Genomic DNA, 17,503 nt, shown 5'->3' with positions numbered 1-17,503 from the left:
CATACACTCACTGTGCCAGTGCTTAGTATGAGTCAGTCGATGGATACCAAAAAAAAAAAAAAAAAATCCTTCAGTTAAACACAGACAAGATAGAAAAGATTGTACTTGGCAACAAGTACTCAAGGTTATTGCTCAGATTGATTCTATAACTATAAAGATGAAAGTTATAAATCTTGAGCTTGAATAGACTGAGCTGAGCTGCAGCAGCCATGTCAAGGCAATAGCTGAATCAGAATTTTATCATCTCAAACAAATAGTAAGAATCAGACGTCTGTTGGTCAGTCAACAAAAGTATCTCAACAACAATTGGATACAATGCCATGAAACTTTGTACAGGCAGTCATGGGTCCAGAGGATGAAGCCTGGACTCTTAGTCTTGTTCCTATGTTGGTTTAATCTCAAAATAAATAATACACGTCTGGATGTAAAACATCAATTCTTTGACATCAGACCAGACAACCTCCCTGCATTTTTGAAGTAGCAGAATTCTGAATCAAACCTGCTAGTCTGTATCTGTTATTTCAGACTAAAATCAGTCAGGTGGATTCTAACGTGGAAGTGGTTTGCTTAAGTTTGACTAAAATGTTCACCCTTGGCCATGCCTAAAATTTTACTTAAATGTTCATGCTTTTCTCTCAGTAGGACAGTAGGACAAATAAGGATAAAATTGACTAAATATGACTAAAACTCGCATGGACTTTTTAATCTAAGGACTAAGACAAAATTTAAAAAATAGCTGATGAGTTTCAACATAGCACTACTACACAGAACTTTCTGAGATCGCTGAATTTTTCCTCCAAGCCCTTTCACTCATTTGACATTTTTGCACTGGAAGATGCCTTGATGTATAGCTGTGTGTGTGTGTGTGAGGAGGTGTAGAACAGCTGAGAGCGCTGCTTCGCACCTGAAGCCTGGATCCTCTTCCCATCTCAGGGGAGCAAAACGCCCATACGCCTCCTGACAAATCTGACAAATCACTCATTTTCTCTTTCTGCTCCCTGATCCCTCACTACTTTTTTCCTTCTGCCTTCTGTTTCTTCTCCTGTCTGGGAGCCACTGTCGATGTGCGACTGCGTGTGTGTGTGTGTGTGTGTGTGTGTGTGTGGATGTGTGGTAATTTGTGGTTAGAGGCCCTTGCAAAATGTGGAAAAAAGGAAATTGAATTTATGGCCCAGGCCCATCAGATGACGGCAGGTGGAGAACATTCTGCTGCATGCTAAACGGCCTGTCAGCACCACATTGGAGGGCTACCTTATCTCCATGTGTGTGAGTGTGTGTGTGAGAGAGAGTGTGAGAGCTAGTGACAACCTCTGCAAGTCCTCTGCAAGTCTTTGTATGCCTATTGACCCAAGCCTGTTTATTTCAGACTTTGTCTCCCGTGTCGCTCTCCAGCCGTCAATCTCTTTAATAGGCAATCTGAACAGAAGTCAGAGGAACAAAGGGAGACAGCAGAGGGATCAGGAAGAGGGAGGACCAGCGCTACCTCTTTTCGTCTTCCTGACATGTTTTCATTGCTGTGTTCAGAGGGGATTCAGCCTGTGCCCCCCCCCCCCCCTCCAGCTCGTCAGCAGGTGGCTTCACGGCCATGTTGAGCTTTAGTCTCTCTGTTAGATCGTCCTGGAGGAATCAATACCTAACCCGCAGCCGCTCCTCACTGCCTGACTATTCAGAATTCAGTCCAACACAGCCTCCATCTGAATCGATGAAGACTTTAGCTCACCGTCTTTTATATGGTAACCTCATTTTGAGAGAGTCAGAGGGGAGAATCAGCTTAGAGTGGTGCTCAGATTTGCTGGAAGTCAGTCATGGGAAAGGAATAATAATAGCAGATGAAAGAATGACTACCTATGCTAAAAAAGTCTTTGTCATTGATAGTCATTCTTGAGTCACCTCTCTCACATCAGTACAGGTTCCACACCATATGGCTTATGTGTACTTCTAGGCTTTTTTCCTAGTTTGAGCAGCACCCCTGAGTTCCAGTTAAAGGAAATTTCAGTTAGTGATATTTTAGTCAACATTGGGTTCCCATCTTTATGGCAACAGTTTGGGAAAAACCCTGTCCTGTTTCAACATGACAATGCCACTGTGCACAATGCCACCTCCATAAATAAATGGTTTTCCCGGTTTGCTGTGGAAGAACTTGATAGTCCTACACAGAGCCCTGACCTCAAACCCATCCACCTTGGGATGAACTGGAATGCCAGCTGTGGTCTTATCACCCAACATCAGTGTTGGACCTCACTAATACTTCTGTGTTTGAATGGGAGCAAATCCCTGCAGCCAGGTTCCAACATCTGCTAGAAATCCTAAAACCAGAAGAGTGGAAATTGTTACAGCAGCAGATTAATGCGCGTGATTTTGGAATCACATGTTCAACAACCAGCTATGGCTTGAATGTTCAGATGTGGCCATGCAGTGTATCTACCAGGGCTGTAGCCAAAAAAAAAAGAAAGGCACTGTGTGGAGTTTTGACCAATTGTGGCACAGTGGAGCAATGTTTTAAAGATGTGTTTCATCTTGTGCACTACTAACATTTCTCACAAGGATCACGCAGGTGATGCAATACACATTCATGCTGACTTCAGAGGGTGGAAAGACAAACATTTAGTGTGCAGTATGCCACCTAGCTTGACATTTGTTGGTGGAAACACCCTGAGAAATACATTAAGAGGGCAGAAACAGGTGGGAAGAAGAAGACTGCTGGCCAATGTTAACGTGGATGAAAGCAATGCAGGTTTCATGTAACAAATAATCTAAATTCAAAGGTTCACTTACTAGCTTTCCTTAGCTTCCAACTCCACCTCATGGTCTTGGAAATGCAAATGCAAATGAGCTGGTTCAGTTGTCATGACAAGACTTCAGTATATAACTTCAGTCATGTGATAACACATGGTCATATACGGTGGGGAGATTGTAACCCCAAAGATGGTCTCAGGTGTCAGATGTGAATGTCCTTGAGTCCACTGCCTCCTGGTTGATTAACTCTGCCTCCTTCCCAGTCAGTTCTCTGACTGGTTTTGGTCTGGTGTTCACAGACTCACCAAGTAGAGGTCAGTGGACAGCTGGAGGGAGATTAAAGAGGATATTCACATCTGATCACAAAGACCATCCTGAAACTCAGTCAGCTGCAGTTCTTCAGAAAAGCAGCAATTCTGTCTCATTTGCTGCCTGGATAGGTTACTTTACTTTGATTGATTCTTCTGTCTGTATGATGTTTTCAGGATGGGCTATAGACATCAATTGATGCATGTAAAATGCTTCACAACACCACAGTGGTGTGTTTGGCTTGAAAAAGTTAAAACACAAATTTGCAAGGATGAAAGAAATGACAAAGATGAAAGCACCAATAAATGGATAGAGGAGATTGCAGGATGTCAGTGCAGGACGGACTAAGTGCTTTAGATTCAGCTGAAAGTAACAGAGAACATAAAAGTTTTTCCTGGTTTTAAGGGTGGGCACAGTTGGGGCGAGTCTTACTTTCTTAAAGTTTGTCACAGCTCTGTGTTCATATGATAAAAGAGAGAGATAATTTGACTTAACAGAATGTACGCTCCAGCCGGTACAGTTAAAGATGTTTCTCCTACATTACAAATCCATTTGTCTTTACTACAGACTAGAGGGAAACCAGTTTGGGCAGTAATGACATGTCCTTCAGCCACCAAGTTGTCTGACCTGATCATAATGAGTGTGTGTATTCTTGTACTGCAGTCCTTGTGAAAACCAATTATAGTTGTAGGATGTGCCCACATTACTGTGGGTACATTTGAAAACGTTTTCTGCCCACAATTGCTAAAACAATGGAAATCTCATCTTCTTCCTTTGGTGGTTGGTAAACAACTAAATGGAGCATTACTACCATCTTCTGTGTGGCAAATGGAAGTATGTTTGCCACATCCAAGAATCTGTCCTTATTTCCAATCCACCAACACTATTGTGGACATGGTCTTTAGTTAACAGCAAGATATTTTAGCTGTTGGTAGGGTTAGATTTTAGCATGCTGAGCTTCTTCAAAGTGTTAGTGCAGTGTCAATCAGGGGCTAGAACTAATCTTACCAGTGCAAGGTCAAAAGAAATTGTGTGTTTCTGCTGTTGGGCATGCTGAAATAACCCACATTCTTGGCCATTCTTTGTTATTTACTCATTCCTTTTTTTCCCCTTGTCTTATTTTTTTGTCCTTCTCTATCTCTCTCGCCTTGTCCTGTTTGTTGGAGCAGTCCCAGTGCTTCTCTATCTGACCCTGTCCTGGTTGTTTTAATAGCAGCAGATAGCTGTCACTCTGTGGACAGATCAATACTCCAGACAGCCATGCAGGCCTTGAACCCACTGAGCGAAACACAGTGAAAGGGAGAGGAAAAAGATGACCACAGCAAAAGAAAAAGCAGCAGCAGCAGCACAACCCAGGCTTTTGGCATTCAATACATGCTGTGATTTGGCAGAGGCTCATTTGATTGGTCTCTAAATGTCAGGTTAGATAAATTACTCCCAATCAGTGTTTAACCTTGGAGAACCTCCTGTTCTTTTTATCCTCAGGTAAACTGCCAAACGCTCAAGCATTGAGATAAACAGGATGATTGTAATGATTGATTACTATTCTGATTAGGTCTGACTATTCTGATAATGTTACTGCGTGACTCAAAAGTTTCTCCTTCTCTTCTTCCTCCCCTCCTTTACCCAATCCTACACCCCTCTCCTCTTCCATTTCTCTCTGCCTCCCATCCATTGTCTCTTTCTCCACATCCTCCAATTCTCTTTACCTCCTCTCCTCAGGATTTTGACCTACTCTTACCTGTTGTCCTTTAACGCCTGGCTGCTGCTGGCCCCCATCGTGCTGTGTTACGACTGGCAGGTGGGCAGCATTCCCCTGGTGGAGTCGTTTGGCGATGTGCGCAACGTTGCCACTGTGCTGCTGGCTGTGGTGATGGTCGCCCTCTGCTTGCACTGCGTCCTCTCACTGCAGGTAAGAGCAAGAAAGTGACAAGTAGCTGGAACATGTCTAAGACCATGTATCCCAAGAACTCTGTCGCCTCATGATGCCTGTCTGCCCTCTGAAGACGAGAGGAGATCTGGTAAAATTCCAAACGTGACAAGGTTCAAATGATAGCCCTGTGGTTTAATCAAGAAGGTTCAGTGGCAGTTAAAAGCCTCTGAAATGTAGCATTTTTCATTAAATTTCAAGCGACTGTACAATCATTGCTAATAGGTATGAGTGAGTTCAGAAATATCTGTAGCTTCTGACTTTATTGGAAATTCAGTAGATCTTTTCATTCTAATTACCTACGTCCCACACTTTGGTCCAGATAAAGATATCCTCACAACAACTGGACAGATGGACGTAAAATGAAATACAGATATTCATGACCCCCAAAGCATAATCCCCAAGGATTCCTGCAATTTGCTATTTAATCAACTAACTTATTCAGGCAACCTCCTGACTTTTTCTCAAAACAGCACAATGTGTATATAAAGACCCATTAATGAGTATGCTTTCAGACCCCAGCGGGACGCTTAATTGGTGCTTTATTAAAGGCGAGTGTGTTGAAAAGGTTAGCTCGGTCAAGCCTCTATATGTTAAAATACAAAGACATAACATCTGTTGGAAGACAAATGCACCTTGTGCTTTCAGCTACAGGATCACTTTTCCAAGAAAATAAAGAATTAAGACATTTTTCAATTCTCATGGTGTATTTGCAATGAATTTACTCGTTACTGAAGAAACCATTTTTGAACTGGACTCTGCAGACACACTTCATTATATGTTTTCATCTAGTCTAGGGACATGACACACAAATATGCACACACACATATCATATACACATCCTCCCTATTACTTCTCATCTCATACATCTGTTACCGTGGAGACAGACCTTGCTCTGTAAAAAGTGTGTGTTTTCCAAAGATGTGTTGTCTGTGGGGAAGAGATTTTCTCAATCAGCACCAGCTTTCTTTAATACCCCCTGCCCTCCCTTAGTGCTATACGTCCTTATTTCTCTTTCCCACAATCCCTTTCAGTTTATCTCCCTCTTACATTTCAGATGATATTTGGTTCAAAGGGTCTTTCAAAGTGTGCTGTCATTTAAAGGAAAAAACATTCCTCAAGTGTTTCTCGGCAGAAAATGCACTAAATGCAGCAATGTGTTGTGCTACTTTCTTTTCAGACTGTTTATTCCATAGGTTTGTATTCATATTTGGTAATTTTTTTCTCCAGAATGAAAGAGTCATGACTCTGTAATGCTAGTGAATCTCACACTCTGAGAAGTCAAAATATTCAAAATAATTTTCTTTTCATCCATCAGAGCTTCAGCAGAGCCGGAGGGAGAGCTCTGTACTTCTGAATGCACAAGTAGAATCACTTTATTTGCCCAGAACATTTTGTACATGGGAATTGTTCCTTGAATTTAACTTATCTTTAAAGGAGCCTGAAGCCTTTCTGTACTCCTAGTAGAGCAAAGCTCACAAAGCATAATTTAAAGCCTAAACATAAACTTAATTTTTCCATGATAACTGATTTATAATGAGCAATTTTACACACCGTTTTACATTTACACACCCCACTTCTTCTATTCAGAAAATGCAGAAATCCATGGCACACCCTGTGGCTGTGTGTGCTGTCTTTTGATTTTTTTCATTAAATTTAAATTTAAGAAGTTGTGGCTCTTCGAGACACAACAGATGCATAGTTTTTGCCTTCAAAAGATTTGTACTTCTGATATTATACAAGTTGTACTTTAGATTCTAGTATTATTAAGCACTGAAAATATTTCAAATCAAATTAAGCCTAGAGTTGCTCTGAGTTTAATTTCCCTGTTTGATTGTCCTTGCTCAGATGAATTTTAAATGAGGGGAACATGTCGAGCATAAAAAATCAAGACCAGCACCAGGAGTGTAAAAGTTTTGATATTACCTTTGAGTAAGTCGTTTTTGTAGTTGACCAGTATTTTTAAATGAATCTGCCCAAGTGTAACATGGCCTTACACCATTTTGACTCTCTGGCACTTGCAGACTCATTGGCTGAACAGCACATACTTATGAAGTCTGGAAAGCAGAGAGCTGTCCAAATCTAGTCTGCAGAAGTTTCTTTTTACAGACTCTTGGTTTACATCCATTCATCAACCTTGTAGTTGCAAATGTGATGTGGCACTTGACTTCAAGCATGGCAAACTACCAAGAGTTGACGCATAGATATGCTTGCTCTTACAGTAGATGTGCTTCATACAGTAGCCCAGATGTCCCATATTTATTATTCTCATTTGACTTATGTAGTAACTTTTGATGCTTTTGAATGCTGGTGTGACCTAGTGTGACACAAATGGTCTATGTCCCCAGTCTACAAACTGGATTCTAGGGTTCTAGGGCCTGGTTGATCTAATATTCAGCATTTTTACGATTATTGGAATCGTTTTGGTTTTTTTATCTGATTGCCCATAAAATAAATTACAGTAAACGTCACAATCCTCTACGCTGAAGTTTTAAAAACACCACAATCTTATGATCTATTTCTATGATGACAAACATGGCCAGTTTCCCAGTTACACTGCTGAAAATGCCCAAATAATGCACTTGCACTGTTGCAGTGATATACAGAGACATATCGACTTTATTTATGGAGCAATAGCTATATCTTTGAGTAACATTGGTGCCAGTGCTACTGGAACTTATTTTAGCTACCATATAGCAAACGCAACATTACTCATCTTTATGATTTTGTGTTTTTACATTTTATAGCTGATGGTCATAATAACCATTGGCTACTAATGTTGAGTCTTGCTAACTTTAATGTGATACTGAATGTCAACAAGTTGATTTGTTGAAATCAAATAATTTATCCACCTGACTAGCAAAAAAATTGATAGGCTATAATGTTATTTCTTGCACGTCACTTACCAGGGCTGGTCATACTCTCAGTCTCAACCCACGACTACTAGTAATGTTACTGAAGCTGTCTCTGACTCTGTTTCTTGTAACTGTTAGGAGAGGTGCAGGATTGTTGTTAGAGACTATGGATACAAAGGAACTGCATATAAGGCCTTACACAGACTGCATACACAGACTGCATAGATGATGTACACTTGTCAGAGTTGAATAGTCACTTCTATTGCTATTATACATATTCAGCCATAGTAATCAAAGGAACATAAACCGTCTCAGTGGAGAGCATGCTGATCGACTCTGCTTTTTGCACCACAATCTGGTGCTGCTGCCTTGGGACTATTAATTTAGACTTAGCGGTTTTATTAATTTTTACTTTATTTACTTAATAAAACTCTGGGGAGCTATTTTGTTTGTTTACTTATTTATTTAATTAATTTATTCAAATTTTCGTTTAACCTTATAAGAAATGCTGCTGGGAGCTCCCTGCACTTTTTGTTGTAATATAATATTAAAAAATTCTCTTTTTATCAAACATAGGCATTTCAACAAAGTTTTGTGTTGGAGTTTGTGTTATTCTAATTTTTGTATATTGGTTCCAAATATCAGTTATCGGTCTCCTTGATTACTAATAATCGGTATCAATATCGGCCCTGAAAAAAACGTATCGGTCAACCCCTTCTAGATTCAGCACTCAACCACCAGGGACAACAGCTACAATTGGAACATGCATAATACCAACGCTCATGACTTCTCAAATCACTGGTATAATGCCATTTGCAAATCCTCGGTACAGATGCACAGTGCTTTTGTAGCAAAAGAACGTCCGGTCAGGCGGTGTAATTGGTGAGGACAGCTGGACTTGTGGAGCCAGTTTCATGTCAAACAGATTCACATGTAGGAGTTACGCCTTGATTCCACCGGGCACGGCTGTGTCGTGCTCTGGCTGTGACATGGTTTTGTTCTGTCCTCAGCACGGTTTCATACCCCACTGGGAGCATTTCAGAAGTGGAGCGTTTTGCTTCGGTATGTCAGGGAGAAGAGAGCCACCCCTCTACCTGGAAAGGAAGCCAGGGACCAGGGCAGTCGTGGCAGCAGTGGTGTCATAAAATCTTGTGATTTTCCACTTCCAAGATGAACCTCTCGTCATCCATGGTGACAAATATCCTCTGACCAGTTGACTTCTGGCCTGCTGCCATTGGTTATACAATTAATGTTGATGTAGGGATGTGATATACGATCGGGAGTCTGCACAGGGTGTTTTATTTTCAAAACTGACCAGATGCTCTATGCCGTTCACGTGTCTGACTTCCTGCCTGGCTTGATCTGCTCTGTGCAGCTTGACGCGGCTTCCGTCAAAAATAGAATGGAGAGCCGCTTCTGAAACGCGCTGCAGTGCGTTTGGTGGGATTACAAGCATTGACTAGAGTGGCTGCGATCAGCTCCGGCGGCCAAGTCGCAGCCGGAATGCAGACGTGCCCAGTGAGATCAAGCTGTTAGAGTTTGACCTTTAATCTCTATGTCCACTTTAGGCCAATCAGTCTCATTTGTAAACGAGAGCTTGATGTGCACAGATTCAAGTGTATTAGATTGAATTGCTCATAGTTAGAGTCAGATTTTATTGTTAACCTTGCACCTATGTAAGCTCTCTTTTTGTCAGACCAGACTCTGTTCAGATTTTAATGAAACCAGACTGCAGAGATGAAGTGATTTTTCCACCACTGTTCATCCTATTTCTGAACTCTGATGGGTTTAACTTCATTAAGTGTTCCTGTGTGTCTTTTTGTGTGCAGAGTTAAATTGTCAGAGGTGTGTGTACTAGTTGTAGACCGTATGAGGTAAGACATTTGGGTCATACAGAGCCTGTAGCAGCGCTGAGAGTGCCGCTGCCAGTGTAGAGTGCATGGATTAGTCTCGCTGGAAGGATATTCTGTCTTTTATGACTGTTTTAGAGCTGTAGGATGGAAGACGAGTGTGTTATGGTCTGTGTTTAAATGTTAATTGTACCTGTGAGGGCTGTCAGCACTGTAGATATTTTTATTGTGGCGTGTGTGTGTGTGTAAGAGAGAAGGAGCCAGAAAAATAAATGTATGTGAATGGTGTGCAATGATTCCCACAGGATTTTGTGAGACTGTGGTGGGTGGACCTCGGACCCTCTAGGGGGGTCCAGAAGAAAATTATGTACATTTTAAAGTTAAATGCATCAATCTGGTGCACTTTGAGAAAATGAAGAGGCTAGATCTATGAAGAACTTTGTGCTCTTGTAAACGATTTTGTGTTCTGGTAAATGATTTAAAGGACCAGTGTGTAAGATATAATGGCATCTAGCGGTGAGGTTGCAGATTGCAACCAACTGAATACCCCTCCCATCTCACCATCCCCATCCAAACATCTAGGAGAATCTATGGTGGTCGCGAAACCTGTGACGAATGCAACAGGCTCTCTCAGTGTTTGGTTTGTCCATTCTGGGCTACTGTAGAAACATGATGGGCTCCGTGGAAGAGGACCTGCTCCCTATGTAGATATAAAGGGCTCATTCTACGCTAACAAAAACACAATTCTTATTTTCAGGTGATTATACCCTAATTAAAACATACTTATGAATAATAAATTCCATTTCTGCCAAGTTTGTTCCACTAGATGCCACTAAATTCTACACACTGCACCTTTAATCACGCATTATCCATAATAAACATCTTAAATGCTGGTGAGTTTATATAATTTTAAAGTTGCACAGTACATAGATAAACAATAATGTCATTTCCATATTTATGCATAATTTAGATGATGTTATTTTGAGTGTTGATGGAGCAGTTACAGTGTTAGCATAGCCCTGATTGATCCATACTCATCTTGCGGACAGACCTGACAAAGCGTGAATTCAGACTCTTTACAAATTATAATTAATATGTTATTTTATTGCAATTAAATCACAGCAAAATCTAAGTTTATTTTTGGTCTCTGCAGAACACGGATGGGAAAAAAATAGGTTCATGCACCAGGCGAGCAATTCTTATTGGATTGAATAGACTCTATCTTTGGGTCCAGTATCCAGATCTTATAATACATCCATGGTTAATTATCTTATCTCGAGATAACGAAATAATTAACTTGTGATCTTGAGATAAAAGCATAAAAAAATAATTGCAAGCATGGCCGTTCTCAGCCTCTGTATTTATGTTATTATGAGAAATGTAAAAATATTTTCAGTTCATTATGAAACTGTGGTGGGAAAAATTGGTGATCCGCCACAGTCTGGGTAATTAATGGGATACACTAGTGTTTGCAGAATTTTTAAGGTCACCAGACTTATTCCTGTTTGTTGGTGATATATGGATTGAAAGTCAGTCACACACACACACACACAAACACACACTCACACACAATCTACCTCCGTCAAATTGCATGCAGCTGTCAGTATGAATATGTTTTCCCAACCTTTGTAACCTTTTTTCACTGCACTTCTGCTCTGTACAAAGCGCACACTGCTGACCCCACTATGACCTCTAGAAGTAATTGGCGCTGCAGTGTGCCCCTTCCTGCCCTCTCCCTTGACCTCAGCATGTGATTGACACGGCGGTAAAGACCTCACGGTTGAGCCCAAAGCCTTGGTGGTTTCTATCTTAACTTCCTTCCTGTGTTAAAAGAGGGGTGGGGTGGGGCTTTAAATCGAACTCCATTTTGGTCCACAACACCCAGAGGAAAAAACACATAGAATGTGCACTGCAGGAAGTAAGTCTTTCACTTGCTTGGTCTCACACGCGCACGCACACACACACACACACACGTAATGTTTAGGAACTGGCAAGGGAGAAGTTCACTAGATGCCTTTTGCAGTGACTTCCATATAGTAGTCAAGGATTGTATGGCTACAGAATGCTCTAGTTGTGTATGTATGTGTGTCTATCTTATCTGTGCCTGTTTATGTCTGTGTCCATTTCTGTGCAGCCGTTGCCAGTGTATCTGGGGCTCTGTATGAGCATTTTAATGCCAGTGGTCAGTTTTTACAAGTGTGTTTGTGTATCTGTGTGTGGTGTGTCTGTGAGTGTGCCAGGCCATCTGTGGTTCTGGCTGGCCTCTCCGGTGTGGGCAGCAGGTCTTCATTCAGTTTCTGTCTTCTTTCTCTGGTTGGTCCAGCTGGGTCCACTCACAGAAGTCTGGAGATAACTTAGAATGAGCTCCTCTCAAGTCTTCAGGCAGTCATTCTATTGGCAGTGAGGTTGAAAACGCCCCTCCTCCCTCTGGAAGTAACACCTCTGGTTGGATTTCTGTCTTTGGGGTTGAAAATAAATTCTCCCTGTAGAATAATTTTATTGGGTTGAAGTATAACGACAGCCAGCTGTGTCTCAGCTCTTTCCTAATGTGTGGAGAATTTATATGTGATTAAAGTAAGGTTGGGTGATATGACCATGAGACTATAAATTTGTCAGCTGCCATGAGATTTCCCTATAGCTTTAAACTTTGGTTTATACTGTGGTAGCTATTCTCATAATATCTCTGACTCTTCAGACTCTTATAGGCAATGTTGCCAGTCAGTGTGCTGGATGGTTTTATGGCATGATTGGACTTAAATCTGATTTTTGTGTTGATGTGATGAAGTACCTTGATTTGTCAAGTATTTAATCCACTGGATTAGTAAGTAAGTAATTACATTTATTTGATCAAATGTCACAAAGAGCTTCCCAATAAAAGACAAGAGAAAAACAGACTTTCCCATGTGGTTATTTTATCTATTAACAGTTTATAAATGGATTTTCCCAGATAATTAACTATTGTAGAATATATATTGGTATCAGGATATGTAGTTACTGTGATAGAGGATTTTATCCATGCCCATTTCTAGATTATAGCATTTTTCAAATGATTCTGATGGCAGAAAGTGCCAGAAAGAGTGTTTGGGGTGGGGTTTCCATGTATATCATTGTCTCCAACAGAGTCATTGCTGACACTGTCACTGGATAGTACCAAAGTATGGACTTTTCAAACCCTGCACACAGTATGACTTTAATTCCTAATTCCAGATATCTACTGGCTAAAGCAGGGTCGTGTTCTGTTTACACCTCAACCCCATCACGTTGCCACTGAAAGCATTTCAGAAGCAGAGCATCTTCCAGCAGTCTGTCCTTAGATCATACACATTTTGGAATTGTTTTAAGTTGCTTGGCTGTCATCTTATTGAATACATGTTTTCAGCTAATTTATGATCAATTAGGTAACGGATATTGGCTGCACTTGTTTTAATTACTGAATCCAGCACAGTGTCTTATCTTCATTTTGCATTTCCTGAATAGAAGAAAAACTGTAGCATTTCTTGTCCTGCTTCAGGAGAGGATCTTTCTCACCGGCATCTGTTTACTTGGTAAAGCATGAGTGAACAGTCTCTCCCGACAAACAATGCAGCCTCCCACTGCATCAATCAGCAACACATATGTCATCTTGCTTTGAACCATAATTGCAGCTAATTAGTTTGATAATGAAAATGGTGAGACTCATTCCTGACATGCATGGTTCCCCTGGTTTAATCAAAATTTGATCAGCAGTGTTCGGGGTAACATGTATGACAGATGGATGAGTGAAAATACAAAATGAAAAACAGATGGAGAGGGAAATAGAGGAGAAGATGTGCAAATAGATGAAGTGAGAACGTAATGGATGCAGGGAATCTAATCGAACAGAGACACTAATAAGATGCATATGGAAACTGGTTGGTGAATTGGGATTCAAAGAGAAGATCAAAGAAATGAAATAAACAGAAGAACAAACTGATGAACAAAGGAGGAGATCATGAACAAAAAAACAAGTGGATTAAAGGAGGATCCTATAGAAAAACAGAAATGAACTAATATTAAAAACAGACAACATGAGGAAAAACAAGGTAAGTGCCAGAGAAAGGAGATTTACCTTTACAATACAAGGGTATGGTAGGAAATCAGTAATATTGACTTCCTACTAAGCTCTGAATACTGTACTTTTTTTATTCCTTTATTGTTTCATTGATGTCTTTTCAAAAGGGGACCTGAGGACAAGAAAAGATTCATAAAACTGCCAGTATGAGAAAAGCCCTTTGATTTTCAGTCATCCTATGTATCAAGTATTTATCACTTAGAGCCCATATCTACCTGTTATTAACATGTAATCTGCATCCAATCATATCACTAGCCTTTACATTCACACCTGGTTTTCATAATCTCTATTTTGCCTGCACTGTGATTGGATCACAATATGCAAAATAGGTAGGGTGGAGCTGTCAAACATATCAACATTTTAGGTTAAGGGAATTGATGGAGGATTCTATCAAGTGACCGTTACAATGTGCAAGATGATAGTCACTTGACAGATGGAGACAGCCAAAGGCATCTACTTTTTGGTAAACTGCCAATGTAAACCCTCAAGAAGGTAAGTGGAGTCAGTCAGTTGCTAGCTCAGCTAACTCCAAACAGAGCAAAGGGAATGTCTAGGTTTGGAAAGCACTAAAATAGGGTGCTGTTTGTGCTGTTTGCATCACCACCACAAAAATAGAGCCCTAAATCATGTATGTTGTTATTAATATGACTATAGATATGCTTTAAAGCCTGCTCACATGACTTAAAACAACAAAACACAACTCAAAGGGAATTTTGAAACCAGCTGTAGTGTGGCTAAGTGAGTTTATATTTGTTCATCTGTAGATTTTCTCAGTACACAATTCCCTCATCCACATTCATAATTAGTGCACTGCAGTTTGTGTGGATAAAATTCAGGCTGTTAGCAATCTGCTGTTATATCAGTAAGTCTGTGATATTACTGTAGGTCCATTAACAGTCTATGATCGCATCAGTAGATACTCTTTATCTCTAGATGTTCATAATGTTTATAGTATTATCAGTGTCATATCAGCAGTGTGTGTGTTCTTTATAATATTCAGGTCATTACCAGTCAATGATCACATCAGTAGCTCAGTGTTTTTTCAGTGTGTTTGTTGGTTATGATATCACTATAGGTCTGTCCCAATCAGAGATGGTCTCAGTAGCTGCCGATGCTGATGGCAGAACAAGACTCTGATTGGAGCTACGCTCATCAGCGCTTCACACTTCTCTCAGTCTCATTACTGCTAATGAGCCAATCCACTGAACACAGCAGGGGGGGGCTGCCGACTCAGCCAATTAGAGGCCTGTTTGTTCAAATAAACACAGTCATGGTGGGATAACATGGAAGGAGAGAAGGCAGAGGCTGTGGGCATAATGAAATATGAATGGCCTCAGATATGGGCTCTATAGAAAACGGAATTAACTGTAATTTGATAATTTGATCGCCTTAATAGCTTCTCTGTTGCACAGATGATTGTTAATATTTAAGACAGATTGGTCACGGCTGCTGAACATGCATGTGTGTGTGTATTGGCAAAGCCTGGATGGCACATATTACCATTCATAATGAATGTGATCTCAGCCATGCTGTTTGAAGCGGTTACACTTGGTGCCTTTTGACTCAATTTATTGAAAAATTTAATATCAGTTTGTTTGCTGTGAATATGCTCATATCTCTGTTTGCCCCCCCCCCCCCCCCTCTGTCTCTCTCTCTCTCTCTCTCTCTCTCTCTCTCTCTCTTCCTCTCTCTCTCTCTCTCTGCAGAGACAGGAGAGCAGGGAAGTGTTGGTGGGAATGTTGTTCCTGGTGTTTCCTTTCATTCCTGCCAGTAACCTTTTCTTCAGGGTGGGATTTGTCGTGGCTGAGAGGGTTCTCTACATGCCGAGGTGAGTGTGTGTGTGTGTGTGTGGGCATGTGAATATTTGTATGCACCTGTATTCTACTCCCAGAAAGGCTAAGTATGTATATTTTATTGAGAAACTATAGTTTCTTTGACATTGTTTTGATTTATTAATCACATTTTTCACTAAACCTGAGGTTTTTTTGTTCTTTGAGTGCTTTTATCTGTCCTTCCTTAGGCCCTGATCACACTGGCTACACATTGTACAACAAAAAATATTTCTATTTTCATTCATTCTAGTCTTTCATTTCATTTAATATTTATGAAACATTCCTAAAAATATTCAAATCATTGTGTGATAAAAATTGCCCAATAAAACATTACAATAAAAGACAAAAATATGCAGACAGTCTATGGATCACAAAGGGACTATAAAATGTCTGCAAAAAGAAAAATATACTATAGAAAGGATTCATAAAGTATAGATCTATAGAGGCAGAAAACAAATATAAAAAATATAAAAATAAGTTAGGTAATATTATGAGGATATGTAAGAATTAATACTATAATAAAATATTAGAAGATAACAACAACGACATCAAAGGAACATGGAGTATGTTAAACAGCATTATTAGAAATGGATCAAGAAACTTAAGTTACCCACAGTAATTTATTAATAACGATAAGACCATAAATAATATGGATGATGTTGTTAGTGGTTTTAATTAATTCTGTTTAAGTGTGGGACCAAAATTGGCAGAAAAAATCAATGATACAGAAACAACCAAAGAGGGGACAGAGGGGAGTTCAGTTTTTCTTAGAGCAATAGAAGAAAAAGAAATCATAGATATTGTAAGCAAATGAACAAAAACTAATCTGACTGGAATGAAATTACAATAGACAAGAAAGTCATCAAAGTAATTGCAAAACCTCTAATTCATATCTGTAACGTGTCCCTCCAAACTGGTAAATTTCCAAGCAAAATAAAGATTGCAAAAGTGATACCATTGTATAAAACTGGGGATAGACACCACTCTACAAATTACAGGCCTGTTTCTTTACTTTCCCAATTCTCCAAGATATTACAAAAACTCTTTACTGACAGTCAGTCTGGAATCAGAACAAACAGATCAGCATCTTTGGCACTAATTGAATCACTTGAAGAAATTACTAATTGTGTAGACGAAAAACAGTAGTGGGAGTGGGAGTTTTTATAGAGAAAGCATTTGATACCATTCAGCACAATATATTTCTAAATAAATTGGAAAGGTATGGTATCAGAGGGATTGTGCTGAATTGGTTGAGAAGCTGCAGGCATCAATTTGTAAAGACAGGTGAGCATAAATCAACATGCATGCATATTACTTGGAGTACCTCAGGGATCAGTATTATATCATATATTCATTTTGTATATAAATGACATACATTATGTAGAGTATCAAAAATACTGAAATTTGTATTATTTGCCGACGACGCAAATATTTTTTGTTCTGAGGAGAATTTACAGCAGCTTTTAGAGGTGATCACAACAGAAATGATAGAATTAAAAGGGTGGTTTGACACAAACAAATTGTCATTAAATCTGACCACAACAAAGACTATGTTGTTTGGAAATTGTAAAATAAACAATCAGGTACAAATGATAATAGTCAATGTCAATATAGAAAGAGAATATGAAAATACATTTCTAGGTATGATATTAGACTACAAAATCTGCTGGAAACCTCATATAAGATGCGTGTGAGTGAAGCTGGCAAGGAGCAGTGCAATACTAAGAAAAGGCACATTCTGGATCTCAAAGAGTTGTTCACTCTGTATTGTTTTCTTGTATTACTGTATCTGAGTTACTGTGTGGAGGTAACACCTACAAAAGCACCCCCCAGCCATAATGCATACTACAAAAAAGAGCCATATGGGTAGTAAACAATGAAGGATATAGCAAACACACCAG

General features: G+C 39.8%; 1 protein-coding gene across 1 annotated transcript in view; it reads left to right on the top strand.

Annotated features, from left to right (window-relative positions):
* tmtc1 (transmembrane O-mannosyltransferase targeting cadherins 1) overlaps positions 1–17,503 on the top strand; it is a 154,711-nt gene that overhangs the window by 96,862 nt on the left and 40,346 nt on the right. Inside the window, exons 8-9 of the mRNA XM_042403387.1 lie at positions 4,768–4,957; positions 15,477–15,598. Of these exons, the coding sequence (XP_042259321.1) occupies positions 4,768–4,957; positions 15,477–15,598 (312 nt within the window). The remainder of the gene's footprint in view (positions 1–4,767; positions 4,958–15,476; positions 15,599–17,503) is intronic.

This window comes from Thunnus maccoyii, chromosome 23, assembly GCF_910596095.1.
Source record: "Thunnus maccoyii chromosome 23, fThuMac1.1, whole genome shotgun sequence".
Lineage (NCBI taxonomy): Eukaryota > Metazoa > Chordata > Actinopteri > Scombriformes > Scombridae > Thunnus > Thunnus maccoyii.
Note: the sequence above shows the minus strand (reverse complement) of the source record. Positions and strands in the feature narration are given on the sequence as shown.